Consider the following 27,166-nt stretch of genomic DNA (forward strand, 5'->3'; position numbering starts at 1 on the left):
AAAGTCAGCACTCTCCGGCAGCAGCAATGCGGCTTCACTCCGTGAAAGAAGCAGTCGATTCAAAGCACCGCGCCACTCACCCCACATCGCTCCGGATCCCCTAAACAGGGTTTCCCCGCGAGTAGGGGAGGCGCAAAGGGTGCCAGCCGAATCCCAAGTTCACAGGCCTGTGATTTCAATGGGTCTCCGCCTTCGCCATGGCGGTCAGACCCTGCTTTTCACGGAGCAAGTTCCTCCCGATCAGAGGAGCTCCGCCATTGCCAGAGGCGCCAACCCGGAATTCTTTCCCCCGGCCTTTCAAATGGTCCTATTACAGTAATTTGTTTCATTGGTTCCCCTCCTTCTCCGTTTTGTTGTTTGGATTCAAGTTGTTTTTAGCGTATTGTATGTGAACAATTTCTACTGACGCCTGTTGCTCGCAGCTCCAGAATCGATTTGGATGGAGGACAATGTATAAATATTTTGAATAAATAAAAGAACGGAGACGTTTGTAACCAGAGAACAAAAAGATGATACATCTAATTACACCAACGTAAGCCTGTTATCAGTGAGTCATGAGTGTGGGAAGAGTCGCTTTGCTGCATGAGGTGACACCTTACCTGGCTCCAGGGCAGGGAAAGGAAGGGCAGGATCTGTCCTCGGCTATCACCTGCAGGAGTTCAGGGTTCAGAGAGGAATTCCCAATAGCCTGCTTTGCTAGCATGCAGTGGGAATTGTGCTTCCAAAATGGATTTAGAATATGTTCCATTGCCTTTTGTTTTTTGAGTTTCATTGCTGCTCTTATTGTTCTAGCGTTCAGTGTTATCTTTTATTGACTGCACAATCCCCTGACGTCTCTGTAGCAGAAAGGTGGGTAGCAGACGGTTATGTATGAATGAATGAATGAGGTAAAAGGCCACAGACAAGCATCCCCCTGCCGCAGATCTATCAGCCACAATGAGGAGGCCAGGGCAGCCACGCTCAGGAGGGGGAGCTGGAGCCCTGGATATAACCCCCAGAAGGCGGTGAGATATTCCCCAAGAAGACAAGAACGACAGCCCAAGTAACTCAACTCCATTCCATCTGGCAGTTTTAAGCTATTTTATTTTCCTGAAATACTCTTTAACATTCTTCTTCCGGTTAGGAAAAAAAACCGCTCTGAGCTCAAAGCAGCCAGCAAAATGTACTTCGTAAGATGTGATCAGTTTGGTGCCCAGCAGGTAAACAAGGATCAGAAGAGCCAGAGGCAGATGAGTAATTGGGTGCACTCTTCCCACCTTGGATCAAATCTACGCTTCCAGGTGCCATAAGAAAGCTGCAGAGATAGCGCAGGATAGTGCGCACCCCGGAAATGATCTCTTTCAGTTCTGCCTTCTGGAAGAAAGTCAAGGGTTATAAAGACTAGGACTAGCCGCCTGAGAAACAGTTTCTAGCCAAATGTGATTTTGGTTTTAAACACAGTGTAAGGTAGTCTCTGTGGGAGTATATTGTATTTAAAAATAGGGTATCAGAGTTTTTAGACGGTTAACCAGGCTGGGATAGCTGGGATAGCAGGCTTGTTGGTTTCTGAATGTCTTATGTAGATTTTTTCAATTTCGTTGTTCTGTATGGGACAATGACAATAAAGATTATCGTAAGAATGCAAGAAGAGCTCTGCTGGATCAGGCCAACGGACCATCTAGTTCAGCATCCTGTTCTCACACGGGCCAACCAGACACCCCACAAGCAGGGAATCCCGCAAGTGGGATCCGAGCACCAGAGCCCTCTCCCCTCCAGTGGTTTCCAGCTACTGGCATTTGGAGGCATTGCTGCCTCTGTCTTTGAAGGCATCCCGGCTAGTAGCCATCAATAGCCGTCTCCTCCTCCATGGATTTTTAGGGGCACGGGTGGCGCTGTGGGTTAAACGACAGAGCCTAGGACTTGCCGATCAGAAGGTCGGCGGTTCAAATCCCCGCGATGGGGTGAGCTCCCATTGCTCGGTCCCTGCTCCTGCCAACCTAGCAGTTTGAAAGCACGTCAAAGTGCAAGTAGATAAATAGGTACCGCTCCGGCGGGAAGGTAAACGGTGTTTTCGTGTGCTGCTCTGGTTCGCCAGAAGCGGCTTAGTCCTGCTGGCCACATGACCCGGAAGCTGTACACCGGCTCCATTGGCCGGTAAAGCGAGATGAGCGCCTCAACCCCAGAGTCGGCCACGACTGGACCTAATGGTCAGGGGTCCCTTTACCTTTACCTCCATGGATTTGCCTAATCCTCTTTTAAAGCCTTCCAAGTGGGTCAACACTGTCTCCTGAAGGAGCAAATTCCATTATTTAACTATGTAAAATGGTGCTTTCTCTTATCTATCCTGCAGAGACTTTGCGCCTGCCCATTAGGGGAAATAGGAAGCCTTGATGTTATGTACTGAGTTGAATAGGATCCAAACTGCAGCAGTCTGATTGGTCCTAGAACAATAGGATCCAAAAGGCAGCAGTCTGATTGGTCCTAGAACAATAGGATTCAGAATGCAGCAGTCTGATTGGTCCTAGAACAATGCAGCAATATGATTGGTTGGCAGGAACCACCCAATCATGCTCCAGATAGAAGTGAATCCACAACCTGATTGGCTTACAGTAGAATTCCGGAATTAGCCAATCATGTGCAGCCCATTGTGTAAATAATGTATATAAAGCAGATACCTTGAGGGGACTTTCATTCATTCCTCCTCACCACTATGAGCTGAATAAAGAGCATGAAATCACTTTGCGACTCTGAGTATATTTCACTGGCGACGAAGGTGGGATCCCGCTGAGCTGACTGCCACACACAGCACCGCAGCACCGCCACCTGCCGCACCGCTGCCTCGCACCGTGTATCCAGGCTTCAGCTCCGGGACACAAGGAACTCAGAATGGCAACCGACAGCAGCTTCTCGCCGTTCAACCCAGCATCTGGAGACTGGGAAGCGTACGCCTCCCGTTTCACCTTCCTCCTAGAAGCCAAAGGGGTCACCGATGAAGAAGACGCCAAGAAGAGGGCAATATTCTTCAGCATCTGCGGAGAGGAGACGTTTGAAATCGCCCGGGCTCTCCTTGCACCCGAAGACGTCGCTACTGTTCCATACAAAACAATAATGGAACAGCTGAAGGGGCACTTTTCGCCACAGCCCTCTGTGGTGGCTCGTCGAAATGCCTTCTATGCAAAGCGGCAAGCCCCTGGGGAAACCATAACTGGGTTTGTGACCTCTCTCCGCCAAGCTGCCCGGTTCTGCAACTTCTCAGAGCTGGAGAACATGCTTCGTGACCGCCTCGTCGGTGGCCTGAAGGATGAGAAGCTGCAACGACGCCTCTACGCTAAGAAGGACCTAACGTTCCAGGTCGCTCTGGAGGAGGCCCTGGCAACGGAAGCTGCCGAGAGGTCGACGCAAGAGGCACGGCCGAGCCAGCCGTCCCAACCGAGGGTCCACCACGAAGACCTCACCGACGACTCAGGATCCAACAGGGAGGAGGTGCACCGAGTACAGCAGCGCACTCAAGCAGCCCACATACCACAGCTGCCTCGACGAGAAGCAGGGAACTGCGCAAGCTGTGGAGATAGTCACGAGAGGAGGACCTGCCGTTTCCGCAACGCAGAGTGCAGGCAGTGCAGAAAATTGGGACACATCGCCCGGGTGTGTCGAGCTCGGCCCACCCGACGCCAGGCATCAGATGACCAATCCAAGAGCCCCAGGTCCCGGGGCCCAACACACCAAGGCAACTCGACGGAGCTCACGGACTTCCAGGTATACCAGTTGCCCCACCCCAACGTAGAGAAAATTTATGTAGAGGTACAGATAGAGGGGGCCCCATGCCGCATGGAGCTTGACACGGGTTCAACTCTATCCATAATCTCGGCAAGGACCTTAAGGAAACTGTGTCCTACTGGGGGTCCCAAACTCAGGCCGGCCCCATTCACCCTCCGGGACTTTCAGAAACGTAAGGTCCCCACAATGGGGGTGGGGACCTTCAGGGTGCAATACCGAGGGCGGACGCGGCAACTGGACTTGCTTGTGGTCAAGGGCCCCTACATTAGCTTACTGGGATTGGCATGGTTTGGACCACTGGGGCTAGCCATCACCGGGGTGAACCACACTACCTTACAAGTGGACGTGGACGCCATATGCAAGGAATTTCCGGGGGTTTTTGATGGGAAATTGGGACAGTATACGGGCCCCCCCATTGCTCTACAGCTTGACCCCGCAGTACGACCAGTCAGGCTCAAGGCCCGCCGGGTCCCGTTCGCCCTGAAACCCCGTATAGACGAGGAATTAGACCGACTCGTGGAGCAAGGAGTGCTGGAGCCGGTGCCTAATGCCCCCTGGGAAACCCCAATCGTCACACCCGTCAAGCCGAATGGTTCGGTCCGCATCTGCGCAGACTACAAATGTACCATAAACAAGGCCCTCACGGCCCATGCATACCCAGTGCCAGTGGTCAGCCATGTCCTTGCCACCCTGGCTGGGTCGAAAATTTTTGGCAAGCTGGACTTGGCCCAAGCATATCAACAACTGCCAGTAGATGAGGCCACAGCAGAGGCACAGACGATTGTGACGCACAGAGGAGCGTTCAGGGTAAAGCGGCTGCAATTCGGTGTCAGCGTGGCACCAGGCATATTCCAGAATCTAATGGACTCTCTCCTTAAAGGGATTCCTGGCGTCACCCCCTTCTTCGATGATGTGTTGATTGCCGGGCCCACACCAGAGGAGTTTGAGGACCGCCTCCGCACCGTTCTGCACCGTTTCCAGACGGCGGGTCTCAAGGTGAAGCGGGAAAAATGTCTACTAGGAGTGCCTCAGGTGGACTTTCTGGGATTTATGGTGGACGCAGAAGGGGTCCACCCGACTGGGGACAAGGTACGGGCCATTTGTGATGCCCCAGCGCCCAAGAACAAGACTGAACTTCAGGCCTTCTTGGGACTATTGAACTTTTACCATTCCTTCCTTCCCCACAAGGCGGCGGTAGCGGAGCCCCTACACAGACTCCTGGACAAGCGGGCCCCTTGGGTGTGGGGCCAGCGCCAGGAGGCCGCATTCCAGGCAGTCAAGGACTTGCTTGTCTCAAACTCGGTCTTGGCACACTTCGACGAGAGGCTGCCGGTGGTGCTAGCATGCGACGCCTCACCCTATGGCATTGGCGCTGTCCTGGGACACCAACTCCCGGATGGAAGAGAGGTACCGGTGGCATACTTTTCCCAGACACTCAACGCAACCGAGCGGAACTACTCGCAAATCGACAAGGAGGGTCTGGCAATCGTGAAGGGAGTAAAAAAATTCCATGATTTCTTGTACGGGCGGCCCTTCACCGTGGTGACTGACCACAAGCCCTTGCTTGGCTTGTTTGCACCCGAAAAGCAGACCCCCCAAGTGCTGTCTCCTCGTGTACTCAGGTGGTCAATTTTCCTTGCCAGCTACCAGTATGCACTGATTCACCGCCCTGGGAAGGCGATGGGCCATGCGGACGCCCTCAGCAGGCTACCACTACCGGAAACAGGCCCCGACCCAGCACCTGCACAAGAGGTTATGAGCCTGGAGCTGCTTCCCGACCGCCCCATTCAGGCACAAGAAGTTGCACACCATTCCAAGAAAGATAGGGTCATCTCCCGGGTCCTGGACTGGGTGTGGAGGGGATGGCCCAGCAGCAGCCCCGGGCCAGAATTCGCCAGCTACACAACCCGCAAACATGAACTGTCGGCCCACAAGGGGTGCCTGTTATGGGGAAGCAGGGTCGTTGTTCCCCAGCCCCTCCGCAAAAGGGTCCTCACAGCCCTACACGAGACACACCCAGGGGTAGTAAGAATGAAGGCCCTTGCCAGGAGTTATGTGTGGTGGCCGGGGATCGATGGAGAGATAGAGGCCTGGGTCAAACACTGCCAGGCCTGCCAAGAATCCCGCCCAGATCCCCCAAGGGCCCCAGTCCAGTCCTGGGAGTCCGCCCAAGCACCATGGTCACGCCTGCATGTGGACTTCGCTGGCCCCTTTCAGGGGAAAACATTCTTCATAGTGGTGGACTCCTACACCAAATGGCTGGAAGTCGCACTGGTACCGTCCACTTCTACGTCCGCAGCCATCCGGGTACTACGCAGGCTGTTTGCAACCCACGGGCTCCCTGACACTCTCGTCTCAGACAACGGGACTGCATTTACGTCAGGAGAATTCCAAACCTTCACAGCGCAGAACGCCATCCGCCACATCCGTTCGGCGCCATTCCACCCTGCCACCAATGGCCAAGCAGAACGCATGGTGCGGACCACCAAGGACACCCTTCGCCGCATGACGCAAGGGGATTGGGAGTACCGCCTTGCCACATTCCTCCTAGCACAACACAGCACCCCCAGCTCAACGACTGGCCGGAGCCCCGCTGAACTACTAATGGGTCGGCGCCTTGCAATCAGATTGGACCGCCTTCACCCCGATAGAGCTCAGGATGAGGTAGTGGTGGGGGAAGGCAGGAACCCCCGGACCTTCGAGGCCCAGGACCCAGTGTACGCAAAGAATTTTGGGGCAGGCCCAGCATGGGTACCCGCCACAGTCACCAGGGTCACTGGTCCCGTGTCGTACGAGGTGCTAACGGATGGGGGGCAATGCTGGCGCCGCCACTGTGACCAGATACGGCGACGATTCCCGGGAGAAAACCAGGAGGAGGACAGGTCAGAGGAGTCCCAAGGGAACAGAGGGGCAGTGAGGCCCACAGAGCAGCAGGGGCAAGCAGGAGAGGCAGAATCAGTAAATACAGAGAGGACCCGCGAGGCCGAAAGGACACCGGAACCAGAACCACGACTGAGCGAGCCGGTTGCACCAGACCAAACAGGCCCATCACAGCCAGCATCCTTGGAACATGAGCCAGAACCTGAACCCCGGACCAGGGAACACCCCAGGCCGCAACGCACACGTAGGCCACCGGCGTACCTCGAGGACTATGAATGCGACCTCCCGGGCAGGACTGGAACTTAGAGGGGAGGGGTGTTATGTACTGAGTTGAATAGGATCCAAACTGCAGCAGTCTGATTGGTCCTAGAACAATAGGATCCAAAAGGCAGCAGTCTGATTGGTCCTAGAACAATAGGATTCAGAATGCAGCAGTCTGATTGGTCCTAGAACAATGCAGCAATATGATTGGTTGGCAGGAACCACCCAATCATGCTCCAGATAGAAGTGAATCCACAACCTGATTGGCTTACAGTAGAATTCCGGAATTAGCCAATCATGTGCAGCCCATTGTGTAAATAATGTATATAAAGCAGATACCTTGAGGGGACTTTCATTCATTCCTCCTCACCACTATGAGCTGAATAAAGAGCATGAAATCACTTTGCGACTCTGAGTATATTTCACTTGAACATATATTTTTTAGATGTCCTTTTTATGTTGAGATTCGTAGAGACACCATTGATCCCTTGTTGATCTTTCAGACGAGTCTAAATTTAATTCTCTCCTCTTAGGCAAAGATCACAAGACGACCTGGCTGGTAGCCGGATTCTGTGCCCAGATTTGTAGGCCCAGATCATCCTCTTGAATAAAATAGCTTACTAGGGAAATGCTGAAGTCGCCCTTTGGGGCGCCTCAGGGTCAGTTTTTTATGGTAGCCCAAATCTCAGTTGTACGGGTGTATGTATATATCTCAATTTTAACTCATGAGCTATTGCTGCAATCTGCTCCGATTGTATATTTTATCTTTATGAACGCTGTTTTTATTGTGTTATGTTATGTGAGCTGGTCTTTGACCGTAATAAATTATCTATCCTGAATCTTCCAATGTTCAACTTCAATGGATGTCTATGTTAGTGTTAGAACTTGGGGAGATCCAATGAACTGAGCAAAGAGGAGAGAGAGGTGCAGGGAAGGATCAAGGCTCAGATGCAAGGGACCTCCATTTCATGCCTGGGAACCCAGGGTTCACCCTTGGGGTAGCAAGAGGTATGGAAAGGCATGAGAAGCTGAAGGCACTGCCCATGCAATGAACGTCCTGGGCGAGATGGACTTGGCAGAGCCTGTTCTAGTCGAAGGCAGCTTCCCATGTTCCAGGGAAGTCTTGAGAATCTGGCGAAGGGGTGGTGTGTGATTCCATAAAAGATGGTTAGTATGGTACTTTGGCCACCTCATGAGAAGAGAAGACTCCCTGGAAAAGACCCTGATGTTGGGAAAGATGGAGGGCACAAGGAGAAGGGGACGACAGAGGACCAGATGGTGGGACAGTGTCATAGAAGCTACCAGCATGAGTTTGACCAAACTGCGGGAGGCAGTGGAAGACAGGAGGGCCTGGCGTGCTCTGGTCCAGGGGGTCACGAAGAGTCGGACACAACTAAACAACAACAACAACAACATCATGGTACTGTGGTTGACCAAGTTGGTGACCCTGCTCCCTGTGGGGCAGCGAGATCACCTTGGGGGGCTGCCACAGTGCAAGTGGGAGGCAGGTGGAAGCTGGAGGTGTAAATGACTATTTCAGTAATCCTCATAGAACTCTAGCCCAATGGTTGCCATTAATTTGATTCAGAATTGATTTCAGAATGAACTGATTTTAGAATGTATTTCAATTAATTGATTGTGATTTTATGTAAACTGTGTTACTTTTATTGTTGTTAGCTGCTCTGAATCCGGCTTCAGCTGGGGAGGGTGGGATATAAATAAAATTTTATTATTATTATTATTATTATTATTATTATTATTATTATTATTATTTTATTATTATTACTTTGCAAAATTGGTATCACTAGATCAAGTTCATCAATTTTGTTGAATTAATTAAACTAAATAGTTTAAAGTGGATTTTGAATCAGTGTGTAATCAGTTGTTACTGTTTCAAATTTTGTGATTATTTTCCGAAGTGGGTTGTGCTATTTTGAATAATAATTTTCCATAGGGTAGGGAGTGCCGGGGATGAGTTTACAGAACCAAGGGAAGGGGAAGGAGGCTGAAAACGATTGGGAACCATTGGCATAGAAAACCCTAAAACTTTCAAAAGTCAAGGGGAAGGTGTTCTGAGAGCAAAAAAACAAAACAAAACAGCTACCGTGTGGATTAAAGTCCTGCTTGGACTTTGAAACATGGTAGATTGCATGAACATATCAAAGGTGGCTGGCTGGCAGAGCTGACGGCAGGACACAAAGTCCTTTGATTCCTCCCCTTTGGCAGATTAACCAAAGCCGAGCAGCAAAGTGGGTCACACAGCTGGATGCAAAATGGTACTGGTGTGTGTATGTGCAAAAAAAGGCCTTCCATCAGCTTAACTTGCTCTCCAGTCACCCATTTGCACGGGGTTCCATTAATTAATATTTTTTCTTTTTCTTCTTGGTAGGCATGGTGCTCGCTCAGATCTGACACCTTAAGGCTCTTTTTGCAAAGTGTGTCAATGGTTGCAGAGTCGTTTCATGGTGACTGTGCTTGTCAGAGGACTGCCATCGGAACAAGGGAGGGAGGCGGGAGGGCCGTTGGGATACAGAGCGCCTCCGAAGCTCCAGCGGTGGGAAAAGCCACACCTCCAGTGGAGAAGAGAGGGAAGGGGCCAGCCAAGCGAGGAAAGGGCTCAAGGATGCTGCAGAGAGCCCCAGCGCATCACCAGGCTGGCCAGGAGGAACGCACGCCGCTTCCGTCGCTCAGATTGCGCAGAGGGTGAAACGCAAGGAGGCGAGGAGGAGGCTTGGGGTGCCAAAGTTCTTATGTTGGGGGAGAAACCGGAAGGGGCCACTCCCAGATTCTGCAAGTGACTGAGACGGACATGAACTTGGTAGATCTGAACTGTGAATAGTAAAGGGTAAAGGGGACCCCTGACCATTAGGTCCAGTTGTGGCCGACTCTGGGGTTGCGGCGCTCATCTCGCTTTACCGGCCAATGGAGCCGGCGTACAGCTTCCGGGTCATGTGGCCAGCATGACTAAGCTGCTTCTGGCGAATCAGAGCAGCGCATGGAAACACCATTTACCTTCCCGCTGGAGCGGTACCTATTTATCTACTTGCACTTTGACATGCTTTTGAACTGCTAGCTTGGCAGAAGCAGGGACCGAGCAACGGGAGCTCGCCCCGTCGCGGGGATTCGAACCGCTGACCTTCTGATCGGCAAGTCCTAGGCTCTGTGGTTTAACCCACAGCGCCATCCGCGTCCCTTGTGCACTGTAAATAGTTTGCACAATAAAACCTGTAAAAGACAGATCGGAGTCCTGCCTGATTACTCACGAGCAACCACTACCAGCATCTGACAGTGCTTTTCCAAATTGTGAATTCCACCACTGAGAGGAGGCGGAAGGCGCAAGCAAGATGATGAACCAGTAGGCTTTGGAATAATTGGAACCAAGGCAAAGTCAGGACCCTGGACAAGGCTCAAGGGGCTGATTGAGATTTCAGCAAACTTAGACCACGGTTTCCTGTCCTAAATCACTCAGCATGTAGCTGAACAATGGAACTCGCGTCCACTGGAGGCAGTGATGGCCACCAAGTTGGATGGACTTTAAAAAGGATTAGACAAATTCGTGAAGGCTACAGATATCTCCCAGATATAGGGTTGGTATGCCTCTGAACACGAGTTGCTGTGGGTCGCCAGAGGGCAGAGTGCACTCGGATCCTGAGAATGCCCTGCAGTCCTGGGATATACACAAGGATGCTGGGTGCTGTTGCTCACCCTTGAATCTAGTCTTAATAATAATAATAATAATAATAATAATAATAATAATAATTTATTTATATCCCACCCGAAGCTGGGCTCAGAGCAGCTAACAACAATAAAAATAACACAGTTTACATAAAATCGCAATCAATTAATTGAAATACATTCTAAAATCAGTTCATTCTAAAATCAATTCTGAATCAAATTAATGGCAACCATTGGGCGAGAGTTCTGTGAGGATGACCAAAGGAGGGGGTCAGACTGTGCCTTGGCCAAAGGCCTGGAGGAACAGCTCTGTCTTGCAGGCCATGTGGAAAGATGTCAAGTCCCGCAGGGCCCTAGTCCCTTGTGACAGAGTGTTCCACCAGATCGGGGCCACAGCCGAAAAAGCCCTGGCTCTGGTGGAGGCCAACCTAACCTCCCTGTGGCCTGGGATCTCCAAGATGTTTTTGTTTGAAGACCGTAAGGTCCTCTGTGGGACATACCAGGAGAGGCGGTCCTGTTGGGTTTTAAAGGGCATATTTTAATGGTCTTTTATCTGTTATCTTTTCAGTTGCTAGCTTGCGGTTTTAATTCATTGTTTAGAATTGCATTTACTGTACCGGCATTCCTAATTTTGCAGCTACTTTACCTCAAAAGGTGTCACAGACATTTGAGAGAGAGAGAGAGAGGTATGTGTTTATATGCATTTACTTCCAGATTCCCCCATCACAGTGTTACATGCGAGAGATGTTGCACCGTCTATTATCTATTACCGAAGCAGTAACAACAATGGATTTATTCACTCACAATTGTGCCATCAATATGCACAGTGTGTTGCAGAATAACGTAAGCAGCAACAGCAGCAACAGCAGCAACAACAGAAAGGTCCCTGGCCCAAGAGGATTCCAACATCTATTTCGACAACAGGAAAGATGAGAGGGTGAAGAAGAGAAAGGGAAGAGGTGAGGGGGCCAAGAGAGGAATGTGAGTAGTTGTGTGTACAGTGGTACCTCTGGTTGTGAACAGGATCCATTCCAGAGGCCCGTTTGCAACATGAAAAGAGCGCAACCCGCAGCGGCGCGTCTGTGCATGCACAGGTTGCGATTCACTGCTTCTGTGCATGCGTGTGACGTCATTTTGCGCTTCTGCGCATGCACGAGCGTCAAAACCCGGAAGTAACCCTTTCCGGTACTGCCGATTCACTGCGGGACATAACCTGAAAGAATGTAACATGAAGCTGTGTGGGAATCGGATTCGGAAGCTGAACCTGAGGAATCCCTGCCTGCACAGGATTCCCCACCTCCAGAACCAGCTGAGCCGAGGCTGGGGCTTGAGCCTGAAGGGTCCTCACCTGTGCTGGATCCTCAGGTGAAGGCACCAGCTGAGCCTGCTCTGGCTCCTGAGGTGATGGAGGACCCATTGCCTGCAGGTGCTCCACTCTCAGCCCCATCAGAGGAAGCTGAGGTTGCCTCTGGGTCCGGTAACCCTCCAGCCTCTCCTGAGCTGCAGAGGCTCAGGGCAGAGAGGCAGAAGGAACTACCGTATTTTTCGCACCATAGGACGCACTTTTCCCCTCCTAAAAAGCAAGGGAAAATGTGTGTGCGTCCTATGGAGCGAATGCAGGGGGGAGGCAGGCAGGAAAAGCCCCCAAGAGCTGCACACAAGCTCCCTGCGCTCTTACGGGCTTTTCCACAGGAGGGAGAAGGGACTGACTGGCCGCATCAGTCCCTTCTCCTACCTCCCAGAAAAGCCAGGAGAAGCCGCGATCTCTTTAAAGGAGTTGCGCGGCTTCTGCCGGTTTTGCGGGAGGTGGGTGAATCCCCCCACCTCACAGTAAAGCCAGGAAAGCCCTGCGCAGCGTCTCCCGGCAAGGAGAGGCTGCACGGGGCTATGGAGTCTTTAGCCCCACGCAGCCTCTCCCGGGAGGGAGAGGCTGCGCGGGGCTAAAGGGGAAGGCAAAACAGCGAGCGGGATCCATCCCGCTTGCTGCTTTGGCTTGCTCCATAGCTGCAGCTGCACGCAACCCCTCCGGCAAGGAGAGGCTGCACGGGGCTATGGAGTCTTTAGTCCCACGCAGCCTTTCCTGGCAAGAAGAGGCTGCACGGGGCTAAAGGGGAAGGCAAAACAGCGAGCGGGATCCATCCCGCTTGCTGCTTTGGCTTGCTCCATAGCTGCGCGCAACCCCTCCGGCAAGGAGAGGCTGCACGGGGCTATGGAGTCTTTAGCCCCACGCAGCCTTTCCTGGCAAGGAGAGGCTGCACGGGGCTAAAGGGGAAGCCAAAACAGCGAGCGGGATCCATCCTGCTCGCTGCCTTGGCTTGTGCCATAGCCGTGCGCAACCGCTCTGGCAGGGAGAGGTTGTGCGCAGCCTGTACGCTGCTCTTTGGGGCTGGGGGGAAAATTTTTTTTCCTTGATTTCCCACCCTAAAAACTGGGTGCGCCCTATGGTCCGGTGCGCCCTATGGTGCGAAAAATACGGTAAGTTCCCGCAGGAGGAGTGCTTGCCTCCAGGCCAGGAGAGGCGAGTCACCAGAGGATCGGGGCCGCCCTATGCCTCGGGGCAGATAAAAGCCGGCCAGCCCCAGTCCCAAGTTGCGGGAGCAACATTGTTGGTTCCAGCCTGATCCCTGACCTGCTTCCCTGCTGGAGCTCCTGACCTCACCCAACGCCCTGCTCTGCACCCAGCTTCGACTTCTATGGACTGCCTTAATTTTGCACCATCGACCTCAGACTGGACTCGGACCTCACCTCTCGGTTAGCCCCTGGGACCAGCATACTGTGGAAATCACACAGGGTCCCCGGACGTTTCACAGTCTATTGATCCCTGTGCCACCACTTTATTTCTCGCTGCCACCACCCAGGCCCCACCTGGTACAATACTGAGTCCAGTTAGGATTAAATCAGAACATAAACTTCTGTTTATTCATTGCAGTTTAACAAGTGTGTGTTTTCATAAACGGTCTCAGTCAATTACAATCATGGGGTGCCTATCCAGACCTATAACTTCCCCTACCTGCTCTCACTCACTAAACCACCTCTCAGATATTTACTTGTCTTCCTAGCTCCTAACTGTTCCTGACTCAGCTTATTTCGCTATGCTAACTCAACCTACCCACAGACTCTATCCCCATTCACTCCCACTCCAACCAACCACCCAACTTCCAATGAACTCCTAACGAACTCCCACCTTTGCCCCTCCAAGAGCTGGTTTTATAGTCCCTCTGACTCTACCCCCTGGGTTCTGATAGGGTAACCTGTTTAACTATTTCACCTCCAGCACTCTCATATGGTAACGTCACAGCACGTGACATCATTTTGCGCTTCTGCGCATGCGCGAGCAGCAAAAACCCGGAAGTAACCCTTTCCAGTACTTCCGGGTCACCGCAGGACATAACCTGAAAGAACGTAACATGAAGCGGACGTAACATGAGGTATGACTGTACTTGAGGATTGTTTCCCCTGGGGGTGTAGACAGTTTGGGGGGTGGAGCAATGAAACCAGCAACATCTGGGCTTGTGGGGGATACTCAAGTGGTGGTGCGGAGACACTCAGTGACATGCGCAAGGCCGCCTTCTCTTGATCGTTTCTCGTGTTTGAAGGCTAAGCCATGGCACAGAAAACATATTCGAAAGCCAAGCTCTGGCGCTGCCTTGCCTCAGATTACCCTGAGCCACCCCGCGGAGCCCAGCACAGGGCTTGCGAAGGGAGCACCGTCACAGAGCAGCTTTCCTTCTAGACAAGTAATCCGGGGACACGTTCAGCGCCAGGCAAGAAGCCGTCTGCAGACCTGACGGTCTCCGTGCCTGGAGAGCAGTTTAGAAATAAGCGAGAGCATTAATCACACGCAAACAAAAGACCCAGGAGAAGCAGTGTCGGCTGCACAATGGCTTTGTCCCTGAGTTTCAGAGACTGCTGGGGAATATCCAAGTAACTCCAGTGTTTGGGAGGGTTTGCAGGTCTGGTTCAGTGCTTTGCATGTCCCAAATGCGGCAGGGGAAGGTCTCTGATGCAGCCCAGCCTTCCTCCACCTGGTGATTCCCAGGTGCTTTGAACTACAACTCCCATCAGCCCCTGCCAGGGCACGCTCCTGCCAGTGCACACTCCACAGCTGGCTTATCCAGAATAGGGCACTTCAAAGTGTACGAAAAAATCAACTGCAATGTCAACCTTAAGTTGATTTTTTACCTCCCCACCAACACGCAACAACATTTGTGTGGATCAGGCTCAACAAGACTACCACATGAAAACAGCACACATTTTAAAGTGATCCGAATAATTCAACACATGCAAGACCCTTGTATCTCAGAACTGATTTCCTGTTTTCATATTCTGCAAGCCTATTGAACATCGTAACACTGTTGGACTTTAAAGGCGGCCAGAATTCTGGCAGTTCAATAGCATGACTTATTGTATTTGTATCTTAATATATATTTAGTTTTATTCTTTTTAAACCTTTTGTATGTTGCAAATTATTAGTAGGAGTAGAATTTTTATATACTGTATTTTAATGTAAATACATACAGACACTGTTCTAATGAGTGTGTGTGTGTAATTTCCTGTAGTTGATATCAGCATGATGGTCAAAACAACGAAAAGAAAAACCAGATGACCACCACTGTTGTGACCTGTCCTGCTTACCCTGCACCCCTGGTGCTCCCTGGGAATGTTTTTAGGCTAATCCTAACCCCATTTACCTGGGAATAAGACCCAAAGCATTTAATACGGTTTACTTCTTACATCTCCTGGCAAACAGAAGGGGAAGAAATGGAGGCAGTGAGAGATTTTACTTTCTTGGGCTCCATGATCACTGCAGATGGTGAAAGCAGTCACAAAATTAAAAGACGCCTGCTTCTTGGGAGAAAAGCAATGACAAACCTAGACAGCATCTGAAAAAGCAGAGACATCACCTTGCCAACAAAGGTCCGTATAGTTAAAGTTATGGTTTTCCCAGTAGTGATGTATGGAAGTGAGAGCTGGACCATAAAGAAGGCTGATTGCTGAAGAATTGATGCTTTTGAATTATGGTGCTGGAGGAGACTCTGGAGAGTCCCATGGACTGCAAGAAGATGAAACCTCTCCATTCTGAAGGAAATCAGCCCTGAGTGCTCACTGGAAGGACAGATCCTGAAGCTGAGGCTCCAAGACTTTGGCCACCTCATGAGAAGAGAAGACTCCCTGGAAAAGACCCTGATGTTGGGAAAGGTGGAGGGCACAAGGAGAAGGGGACGACAGAGGACGAGATGGTGGGACAGTGTTCTCCAAGCTACGAACATGAGTTTGACCAAACTGCGGGAGGCAGTGGAAGACAGGAGTGCCTGGCGTGCTCTGGTCCAGGGGGTCATGAAGAGTCGGACACGACTAAATTACTAAACAACAACAGCAACAACTTCTTACATGGTGGTTAGGATTTCCCCTGTAAATTATTGCTAAATGTAGCTATTTTAAGGCAGCTGCCATCATGCATCAAGATTAACAGCACCTGTGTTTTCTGTGACACTTCAGACCTGTGATGCTCTGTAAAAGCAAAGAGGGGAAGCAGAGATGCTTTCTACCCCTGCAGAACTTTTCAACAACGCGTGGCCTCTCCTCCTAGCTTCTCCATCACATCCACTTCTACCCCTCAAGTGAACAGGGCCAAAGCCCTGCGTGTTTGGCTTTGTCAGAAACAAAGACGAGCCACAGAGGCCCTTTATCTGGCCACGGGTTTCAATGTGATCATTAAAATGCTAGGCATCAGAGGAGAAACGGCTACCCAACTGGAAGAAGGTTGTGAGTCAAGGACCTGCCACCCGCAATAAGACACAAAGACACATTATTTTAGGTTAATGGGCAAAATTAGGCCACAACTTTTATTGGTTACAGCATGTGAGTAGTATTGGCTTAGGCATTGGATGAAACAGCAATACAAGACTCCATGGGAGTCATATCAGGGTTAACAACCAATTTGTTGATGCAAATACAACTGGAAGCCCCCCCATGACATCACCGGGGGTCGTGCCATGGCCCCAGCCACCAGCAGGGCATCGGACAGGATCCACGACTGCCAGATTCCTTTAACGGAATACCCAAAAGATGAGAGGTAGATGATGGCCCATACCCAACCCTCCAACACAGCACACATATTCCAATGCCTAACCGCCAATACCAGAAAGTTGTGACGAGTCGCTACGAGGTAGGCGAAAAAACCAAGAGGCTGGTGCCAATTTGCCAAATGGGTAAAAATGTCCTACCAGACCCCTTGGGCAACCAGGGCAACCAAACGAAGTCCACAGCAAGGTCAAAACACAAAAGAAGCTGACCTAAGAGGGAGGGAGGGCAGGAGATCCGAAGAAAGCAGGAACAGACTAGGAGCTGAGCGCAGCTGCGGCTGTTTAAATGCGGCTAGCCCCGCCCACCAGCCGGCCCTATTGGTTGGCCAGAAGGCTTGGCCGAGGCAGCTGAAGTAATCAGGAGCAGGGAGCTGGACACGCCTCCCTGCCCCCCGCGGGAAGCTGCTCCCGCTCACTATCCCTCCCCTCTGGGAGGAGGAGAAGTCTTATTGATGGCACTCCTTGCTCCCTTCTCAAAGAGCGCTCTTATTGCTGCACCATATCAGGAAGACTCATTTTCAGAAAAGAGGGTGCAGGAGAGGAAGAAAGGAAAGGGACAGAGATATATGCTGAACAATATTCAATAGCTGGGAAGATTTATGTATGTTAATGACGGGCCGACGTCTTTTAAAGAAGAGAAGAAGACGACGAGTTTGGATTTGATTCCCCGCTTTATAACTACCCTAAGGGGTCTCAAAGAAGGGACGCAGGTGGTGCTCTGGGTTAAACCACAGAGCCTAGGGCTTGCCGATCTGAGGGTTGGCAGTTCAAATCCCCGCAACGGGGTGAGCTCCCGTTGCTCAGTCCCTGCTCCTGCCAACCTAGCAGTTTGAAAGCACGTCAAAGTGCAAGTAGATAAATAGGTACCGCTCCAGCGGGAAGGTAAATGGCATTTCCATGCGCTGCTCTGGTTCGCCAGAAGCGGCTTAGTCAGGCTGGCCACATGACCTGGAAGCTGTACGCCGGCTCCCTCGGCCAGTAAAGCGAGATGAGCGCCGCAGCCCCAGAGTCGGTCATGACTGGACCTAATGGTCAGGGGTCCCTTTACCTTTAAGGAGTCTCACATTCTCCTTTCCCTTCCTCCCCCACAACAAACACTCTGTGAGGTGAGTGGGGCTGAAAGACTTCAGAGAAGTGTTACTAGCCCAAGGTCACCCAGCAGCTACATGTGGAGGAGCAGGGAATCGAACCCGGTTCACCAGATTACGAGTCCACCGTTCTTAACCACTACACCACACTGGCTGTGAATGCCTTGGTGAGACACAGCAATGTATCCGGGGATCAAGCCAGCTTTCAGAAAGAGCAAGGGGGCCACTCCACTCACCTGCCACACGGGGTCAGTGTGCTTGCCAGACTTGGTGGTGCTCTTGTAGCCAGGCTGGGAGCTGGCGGGCTTCTTGAGGTTGTAGATGGCCACATTGCCATCGTAGAAACCCACCACAATCAGGTAGGGGTGGTCCACGTGGATGTCGAGGCACATGATGCCGCTCTCACTGTTGAAGATGTACTCCGGGAAAGAGGGGTTCTTCAAGGTGTACAGCAGGAGCATCCCTCGGCTCTGCTTCACAAAGTCGTCTGGGCAAGAGAGAGAGAGAAAGGGTCAATTGGCTTGGAGAATCAAGGAGCTGCCTCTTCAAAGGCCCGTCCCAGCTAGCGGCCATCATCACCCATAGCTCCTGGCAGGGAAATCTGCAAGTTGCTGGTGTGGATGGCCCCAACAGGCAGCCCAGATGGGGAGCAGGTGGACAACCAAGACGCTTGTCACAGCTAAAAATTGGCCGCTGTTTCTTTAATGCTAAAAGAACTAAGTTGGCATGAGTCAGCAGCCTACAATGACTCATGCAACCTTTCACCAAATTGTACCTGTATATATAGAGTGGTCAATGTTAGTGTTGGGTGTGGGTTGGTTGGATGGTAGAAAGCTGGTTGCGTTTGATATGTATAAAGCTGTCGGTCGTGGTTGGAGAAGACGACTTTTAAGAATAAAAGCAGCATTTTGCAAAGTACTCTTTCTTAAGGACTCTTTGTGCCAACTAGGGTCAGAGAACCAGGCAAAAGAGGTCAGAACCTTTTTCTTTTACAAACACTGACAACCCCTTAGGGTTATAATTGCTTTAAAGGGATTTGGGTGGATTGGACAAGAGGACTCCTAAACGTAGGGTAGGTCAAGGCTCAGATTTGGTGCCTTGATGAAAGATGAAGGCTCTTACGCCAGATTAGATCTGTACAACAACAACAACAATATGATGCACCTGGAATTTTCTACACACTGTATAGAAATAGAGAAGAGACTTGTTACCTGTAAGCTCACAACCTAAAAGACATTTTGCATAACAGGGGGAAAGAAGAGAAGGGAAGAGGAACACACAGAAATTCAGGTACCAATTTTTGAAGCTACTAAATCTCAACAGTGTCATATGATCTGAAGGGATTGGGGGATATTTATTTAAAGGATACCCAAGACCTTAAGTTTCTGGGCAGCAAGAAGTAAGAGTACATTAAAAAGCGCATTTGAAAAGTACGTAAAAAGTTAAACCACAAAAACCTGAAATACAGCTTTTTAAAAGCAGCAAAAAAGAAGACCACTATTATAAATCTAATAAGAACTCTTTTTTTTCACAGATGTTTAAAACTTCCAGAAATTTCAAGAGAGTTGTAGATCACTCAATGCTTTTAAGATAAACATCTTTAAGTCTCCCTGCATATGCATATATGCATAAATAGGTACCGCTGTGGCGGGAAGGTAAACGGCGTTTCCTTGCTGTCAGAGCTACCCTAGGTCCCAGCTCACAAAGGACCAACGCTGCTTCGTTGTTAAGTATAAAAGTCTTTATTGAAGTTCAGTTTCACTTCCAGAGCCGCAGCGCGCAGCCCCACGTCTAAAGTCTCAGACCACTGATCCTCTGTCTGAGTCTCCTCCCCCTTGACACCAATTTAAGATTCTAGCCTTGCTCCACCTTCTCCGCTGCTCCTTCCTCCTCTGGGTCCGCCTGCCCGCCGGGGTTCCGCCCTTTCTAGCCTCTTCTCCCGCTGATTCCCCTGAGCCTTCTCCCTCCCTCCGGCGGGCTTTAGGAGCTGGTTCCCCATCCGGGTCTCCTGCTGTTCCGCGCGCCTGCACATTTGAACTTGGCGCGCGCGCCCAGCCAGCAGCTTTCCTCCTGACCGTTCCACTGCTGCTGTCACTGCTTCCCCCATCGGGGGGGCTAGCTGCAACTGACCTCCCCTCCGTTGGAGGCGTGGTCAGCCCTGACTCCCTCTCTGGAGGAGACACTGCTCCTGACACATGTGACTCCTCCCCCCCACTACGCTCTGGTGGGGAAACTGGTCCCGATCCTCCACTGCTGCTTTGGGGTTCCCCTCTGGCTCCTTGTTTCTGGTGCGCCCCCCCTGGGACCCCCCTTGCCCTGACCATCGGCGCCCCCTTCTGGGAATCTTCTGATTCGCTGGAGAAGCTCATGGAATCTCTCGGGCCACTGTCATACTCCCCTACGCTGCCTTCGGATTCTTCCCCTTCGCTCTCCCAATCCTCTCTCCCTAGTGCTCCTGCTCCTGATTCCCTGACATCCATCCCCCCCTCGAAGCCCCCCCTTCCCCCCTCCCCCTCTTCGGGTGTGGGTTCCGGGTGCTCCAGTCCAGTGGGTGTGAGTGCGGGATACCATTCTTCCCCCCTGGTGTGTAGCCGGTCCACTGGATCCGGCCCAACCGCAACGGGCTCGTCGACGTCGATTTCCTCTGCTTCCATCTCTCTGCTGATGTGCTCGAATCCAGGATCCTCCCCCAACACGTCCATGTCCTCCCCTCCCCCGGGTACCTCTGGTGAGACTGCTTGCAAAGGTCCCCGCAGCAACTCCCTGCGCCACCCCACCTCCGGTTGAGTGTCCCACCAATAGGAGCGGTCTGTGGCAAACCCCGAGAGAGACCCCTCCGAGGAGCTAGTATCCGGCGGCGTCTCTTCAGCTGATGAAAAACCCTGGAACGTACTGGCTGACAGAGTGGGTGTGAAGAGCCAGTCGTCGAAATACTCTGCCGGCATAGGTCTGTGTGGGAAGAGTGCATGGAACTCGTCTTTAAGATAGTGCTCCTCCACGGCATAGCACGGTACCCACCTGTTAGCGCTGGCTGGGGTACCTTCCCTGGCGAGGAGGTATTCCACCCCCTCTTCCCCCCACCTCGAGTCCAAAATCTCCGTGACCTCGTTGAGTGGCGTCGCCCTCCGTGACCCCTCCCTCTTCGGAGATTCGTTAAGTGGGTCTGGCGCGTTCCCTGTCGCCTGAAACCTGTGGGGTTCCCTGTAGGGTGTGAGCACTGACCTATGAAAGACTGGGTGCATTCTGGAGCCCTCCGGGAGTGTCAACCGGAAGGCCACTGGATTGATTTGCGCCGCGACCTGGTAAGGTCCCAGCTGCTTGTGCTTGAGCTTCCTCTTAGCTAGCGTCCTGGCCGGCACTGCCTGGGCTGCTAACCAGACCCAGTCCCCCACCCGGATGTCCTCCCCGACCCTCCTGTGCTTGTCTGCCTGCATTTTGTAGGCGTGTTTCGCCAGTTCCAATTGCCTGCGGAGTTGCTCGTGGACCTCCTGTAACTCTGCTGCTAAGTGCTCTGCTCCCCTTGGCTCCCCCTCCCCCTTCGTCTCTAACCCCGGGAAAGTTCTGGGATGCCGCCCATTATTGGCGAAGAACGGTGTCACTCCTGTAGACCCGTGCTTCGTGTTGTTGTAGGCAAACTCGGCCAGCGGTAGGTAGTCCACCCAGGTCGAGGGTTGTTGATTGGCGTAGCATCGCAGGTACTGCTGCATGATGGCGTTGACCCTCTCCACTTGTCCGTTGGTCTGCGGGTGTCGTGCCGACGCTAAGTTGATCTTGACGTTCAGGATGCCCAGCAGCTTCTGCCAGAAGCTCGAGATGAATTGGCGACCCCGGTCGGACAGGATGGACCGCGGCAGGCCATGAGCTTTGAACACATGGTCTATGAACAGCTTGGCGGTCTGTTCCGCTGTGGCCACCTTCGCGCACGGAATAAAGTGCGCCATCTTGGTGAACATGTCTACGACCACGAGCACCGCTGTTTTGCCTCGCGAGCTGGGCAGATCTGTGACAAAGTCCAGGGCCACTTTCTCCCACGGTTCGAGCGGCGTCTGTAGGGGTTCTAGTAGACCCGCCGGCTTCCTGTGTACTGGCTTGGCCCTTTGGCAGGTGTCACACCTGGAGACGTAATCCGCGACTTCTCCCCTCACCTTGGGCCACCAAAAGTCTCTGGTTACTAATTCCGCCGTCTTGTCCTTGCCGAAGTGCCCAGCGCTGGGCGCGTCGTGTAGCTGCTGCAAGACTTTCGCGCGGAGGTCGTCTCCGGGCACGTAGAGAGCCCCTCTGCGGATGAGCAGTCCGTCTCGTATCTGGAACTCGTCGTCCTTCGCTGTGCCTTTTCGCACCTCCTCCATCTTGGATTGTGCGAACGAATCCGTTTGCAGCGCTCGACGCACCGCGTCCAGGTCCACGGCAGCTGAAGCGCACGCCCACGCTTTCGGTGCGAAAATGTGCTTGGCTGCCACCGGCGCCGCTTCCTCGAGATACTGCGGCTTCCTGGATAGTGCATCCGCCATGACGTTGTTGTCTCCCGGGATGTATTCTATCCGGAAATCGAAATCCGCAAAGAACTCCGCCCAGCGAATGTGTCTCTGGTTCAGGAACCGCGCCGTGCGCCAGTACTCCAGGTTCTTATGGTCCGTGCAGACTTGCACTGTGTGTCTGGCTCCGACGAGGAAGTGCCGCCACGCCTTGAAAGCTGCATGAATGGCCAGCAACTCCCTGTCCCAGATGGTGTAGTTCTGTTCCGCCTTGCTGAGTTTCCTGGAGTAGAATGCGCACGGCCTCCATTCCCCTTGCGGATCTTGCTGCAACAGGACGGCCCCCACCGCTCTGTCCGAGGCGTCCGTCTCAACCCTCATTGGTCTGCTGGGGTTTACATGTAGCAGCTGTTCTTCGGACGCGAAGAGACGCTTGAGTCTCCGAAAGGACTGCTCCGCCTGGTCCGTCCAGGTGAACTTCTTCTTCCTGGAGCTGAGGGTGTCCGTGATGGCCGCCGTCTCCTTCGCGAACCCTTTGATGAACTTGCGATAAAAGTTGGCGAAGCCGACAAACTTCTGGACCTCCTTCCGATTGCGCGGGCTCTTCCAGTCCAACACCGCGCGGACCTTGGTGCTGTCCATGGCGAGTCCCTTGTCGGACAGCTTGTAGCCCAGGAAATCCACCTCCGTCATGTCGAACTGGCACTTCTCTAATTTGGCGTAAAGTCTGTGCTCCCGTAGCCTCTGCAGGACCTCCTTGACGTCCCTCTCGTGAGCCTCCTGCGATTCCGAGAAGACCAGGATGTCGTCCAGGAAGCAAACGCACTTCTTGTAGAGGAGTCCCGCTAACACGTGATGCATGAAAGCTTGGAAGGTATGGGAGCCATTTTGCAGACCAAAAGGCATTACGCGATATTCATAGGTGCCTAAAGGTGTAAACATGGCTGTCTTCCACTCATCGCCCTCCCGCATGCGTATAAGGTTGTACGCCCCTCGTAGATCCAACTTGGTGAAGATCCGTCCCTTCCTCACCGTCGCGAGCAGGTCGTCGATCTTGGGCATGGGGAATGCTGCGGGCTTTGTTTTGGAATTTATGAGCCTATAATCAACTATAAGCCTGCGTTGGGGCGTGTCCTTCTTCTTCACGAAAAACACGGGACTGCCCCCCACTGCTTTAGATTCTTGGATGAACCCCCGCTTCAAGTTGTGATCTATGAACTCCCTGAGTTCTTGCAGTTCGTCTTCAGACATGGAATACAGTTTCCCAGTCGGCAGTGTCGCTCCCGGCAGGAGGTCAATCTTGCAGTCGTAAGGCCTGTGGGGAGGCAGGTTATCCGCTTCCCTCTCGCAGAAGACCTCCAAAAACTCCTTGTACTTGTTGGGTACCGCTTGCACCATGCCTAGGTGTAACTGCGGTTCATCCTCTTGCCCCTCCTCCTCCTGGCGGGTCTGGATGCAGTGTTCTGCGCAGTAGGAGGAGCAGAAGGTCAATTGCCGCTGGTACCATGCTAATGCCGGGCTGTGCCTATCCAGCCAACTCATACCCAACACTATGGGCGTGTCTGACAGGTGGGTGACGTTGAAGCTGATGACTTCGCTGTGGTTTCCAATATGCATCACCATCGGTGGTGTTTGCTGCACCACCTCTCCTCCAAGTAGCTTCCTGCCATCGACCGTGACGACGTTTAGGGGCATCGTGGCTGGCATGAGTGCTATGCGATGTTGCTTGATAAAGTCCACTCCTATAAAGTCTGCGTTGCTCCCAGAGTCAATGGTTATTGGTACTTGCATGGTGTGCCCAGTGGGCAACTGGAGCGATGCGGTGAGTTGCACCACTGGTTTGGGTGACTGTCAGAGCTACCCTAGGTCCCAGCTCACAAAGGACCAACGCTGCTTCGTTGTTAAGTATAAAAGTCTTTATTGAAGTTCAGTTTCACTTCCAGAGCCGCAGCGCGCAGCCCCACGTCTAAAGTCTCAGACCACTGATCCTCTGTCTGAGTCTCCTCCCCCTTGACACCAATTTAAGATTCTAGCCTTGCTCCACCTTCTCCGCTGCTCCTTCCTCCTCTGGGTCCGCCTGCCCGCCGGGGTTCCGCCCTTTCTAGCCTCTTCTCCCGCTGATTCCCCTGAGCCTTCTCCCTCCCTCCGGCGGGCTTTAGGAGCTGGTTCCCCATCCGGGTCTCCTGCTGTTCCGCGCGCCTGCACATTTGAACTGGGCGCGCGCGCCCAGCCAGCAGCTTTCCTCCTGACCGTTCCACTGCTGCTGTCACTGCTTCCCCCATCGGGGGGGCTAGCTGCAACTGACCTCCCCTCCGTTGGAGGCGTGGTCAGCCCTGACTCCCTCTCTGGAGGAGACACTGCTCCTGACACATGTGACTCCTCCCCCCCACTACGCTCTGGTGGGGAAACTGGTCCCGATCCTCCACTGCTGCTTTGGGGTTCCCCTCTGGCTCCTTGTTTCTGGTGCGTCCCCCCTGGGACCCCCCTTGCCCTGACCATCGGCGCCCCCTTCTGGGAATCTTCTGATTCGCTGGAGAAGCTCATGGAATCTCTCGGGCCACTGTCATACTCCCCTACGCTGCCTTCGGATTCTTCCCCTTCGCTCTCCCAATCCTCTCTCCCTAGTGCTCCTGCTCCTGATTCCCTGACACTTGCGCTCCGGCTTCCGTCATGTTATTCCGTTGCACCAGAAACAGTTTAGTCCCGCTGGCCACGTGACCCAGAAAACTGTCTGTGGACAAACACCGGCTCCCTTGGCCTGAAAGCGAGATGAGCGCCGCAACCCCACAGTCGCTTTTGACTGGACTTAACCATCCAGGGGTCCTTCACCTTTTTTTTTTAACCTTATAGTGGGTTTCCATACACCCAACTCCATTCAAATTATAGAACTTTCAAAGAGAAGTCAGAGAGAACCAGGAGTGAATAAATTAATTAGGACCACCCAAAACATGAACACATGGACTACAAGGGAAACAGGAGCAACTGTGAGGTCACAACTGCATTTTGGAAAATACTTTTCCAAGCAAGATCTAATCTTCTGGACGGCTGCTACTACATTTCTCATTCGCATAAGTTACCCCTTACTCATCACGAAAGCAGTAATTTCCATGGCTACTGGTGAATGCCTAGTATATGCCTCTGTCAGGAGAAGGACACTTGCGAATGAAAGGCATACCAAGAAATATTAAAGGAACTAGTACATTCAGCCTTGAGAAAGTACTGTGATGGGGACTGATGCATGAAAGCAGCCTCTGGCTGTTATAAAACTGCCATTAAGGAGATTGGGACCATCTGCCCCTTTTTGATGCTGCAAGAACAGATGGACGAAAGCATAGACTGCTGAGAAGCACCACAGACTCCCATTTTCAGGCTTTTCAGATAGATAGGCTTCTGTTTGGAACAGTTCGTTTCATGCAAACTCCAAACTGGGATTGCATTAGTCTGTGGTCTTTGGCATTTGCAATTCTTAATCATGTGGATCATGATGCAATTTTTTTAAAATCAAGTTTAGGAAGTCAGGGTGAATTCAGCTGCTTTATGAATACGTCTTAGGATGCAAAACCAGTCTTCTTGGGGGCAAATCTCCTGCCAGACTTCCCCAACTTGCTCACTAGTCTGAGTTAGGGAAGTTAAGTTGACAAGTTTTGTTTTTTGTTTTTAATTTTTGGCACCGCAACACTTTTATCGAGATACCCCCTAAGCTGGAGTGTGGTGCTAAATGGCTGTATTCTGACTTGTTTCCTCCTTAGTTTGCTCATGATATTTGTGGGTCTTTTAAAGACACTCATTAAAGTCCACCATATGAAGTTATGAAATGTGAGAGGTTTGGGAAAACTCAAATGCATAATTTGTTACCACATTTCATTAGCATATTAGCCCAGGTGAGAAGCTTCCAGTGCCTTTTTCTGCAGCCTATTATCATTATCATTAAATATAAAATCTACATATAAAAGTTCACAGATCATTACAATAAAAGCATCACAGAATCAGCTCTTCCCTTAAAAGTAAGAAGCCCTAATATAGAAGAAATTTTCCAAAGGGTTGAATGTGGAAAGCTACTGATTCAAACCAGTCATATGAAAGTTGACAAGACACACACACACACACACAGAGAGAGAGAGAGAGAGAGAGAGAGAGAGAGAGAGAGAGAATATAAGTGCAACACATATTCAGCTAACATTGAAAGCACACGATGTCCCCAAAGAATCACAAGAACTGTAGTTTTTTATCACAGAGCTGCAGTTCCCAGCACCAGTTGCAGATCTTGGGCTCTCAAATTTCAGCTGCGCCTTGTGCAATGCTGAAATGTGCCCCCTCCACACCTCTCATGCTCTGTTATAGAGCATTTTGGCACCCCCTGCTGCGCAATGACCAGTGCAACCATACCCGCCATGCCCCCCTAAAACAGCTTCTGTGGCACCATTAACTTAGGGTTGCCATACATCCGGAATTTCCCAGACATATCCGGAATACTGTGGTTGGTAGCAGTGTCCAGACAGAAATAGCCCCCCGCCCAAAAAAGTCCAGGAAAATCTGGACGCATGGCAACCCATGTCGGCAAACTTTGGGTCTGGATTTTCACTGTTTGAAATATGGCAACCCTAAACAAACCACCATATTTTTCGCTCTATAAGATGCACCAGACCATAAGACGCACCTAGTTTTTGGAGGAGGAAAACAAGAAAAAAAAATTCTGAATCTCAGAAGCCAGAACAACAAGAGGGATCGCTGCGCAGCGAAAGCAGCGATCCCTCTTGCTGTTCTGGCTTCTGGGATAGCTGCACAGCTTGCATTCGCTCCATAAGACGCACACACATTTCCCCTTACTTTTTAGGAGGCAAAAAGTGAGTCTTATAGAGCAAAAAACACGGTGGTTTACAGGGTTCTCTGCGCAGAAACTGTTTGTTTTAAATGTGCACTGAATCAGCTTCATACACTTAAAGTA

General features: G+C 51.7%; 1 protein-coding gene across 1 annotated transcript in view; it reads right to left on the reverse strand.

Moving 5' to 3' along the window:
• DNAI1 (dynein axonemal intermediate chain 1) overlaps window positions 1-27,166 on the reverse strand; it is a 176,819-nt gene that overhangs the window by 78,176 nt on the left and 71,477 nt on the right. The window contains exon 13 of the mRNA XM_083575630.1: window positions 17,983-18,233. Coding sequence (XP_083431756.1) covers window positions 17,983-18,233 — 251 coding nt within the window. The remainder of the gene's footprint in view (window positions 1-17,982; window positions 18,234-27,166) is intronic.

The sequence above is a fragment of the Podarcis filfolensis genome (assembly GCF_964270895.1).
Source record: "Podarcis filfolensis genome assembly, chromosome: 11".
Classification (NCBI taxonomy): domain Eukaryota; kingdom Metazoa; phylum Chordata; class Lepidosauria; order Squamata; family Lacertidae; genus Podarcis; species Podarcis filfolensis.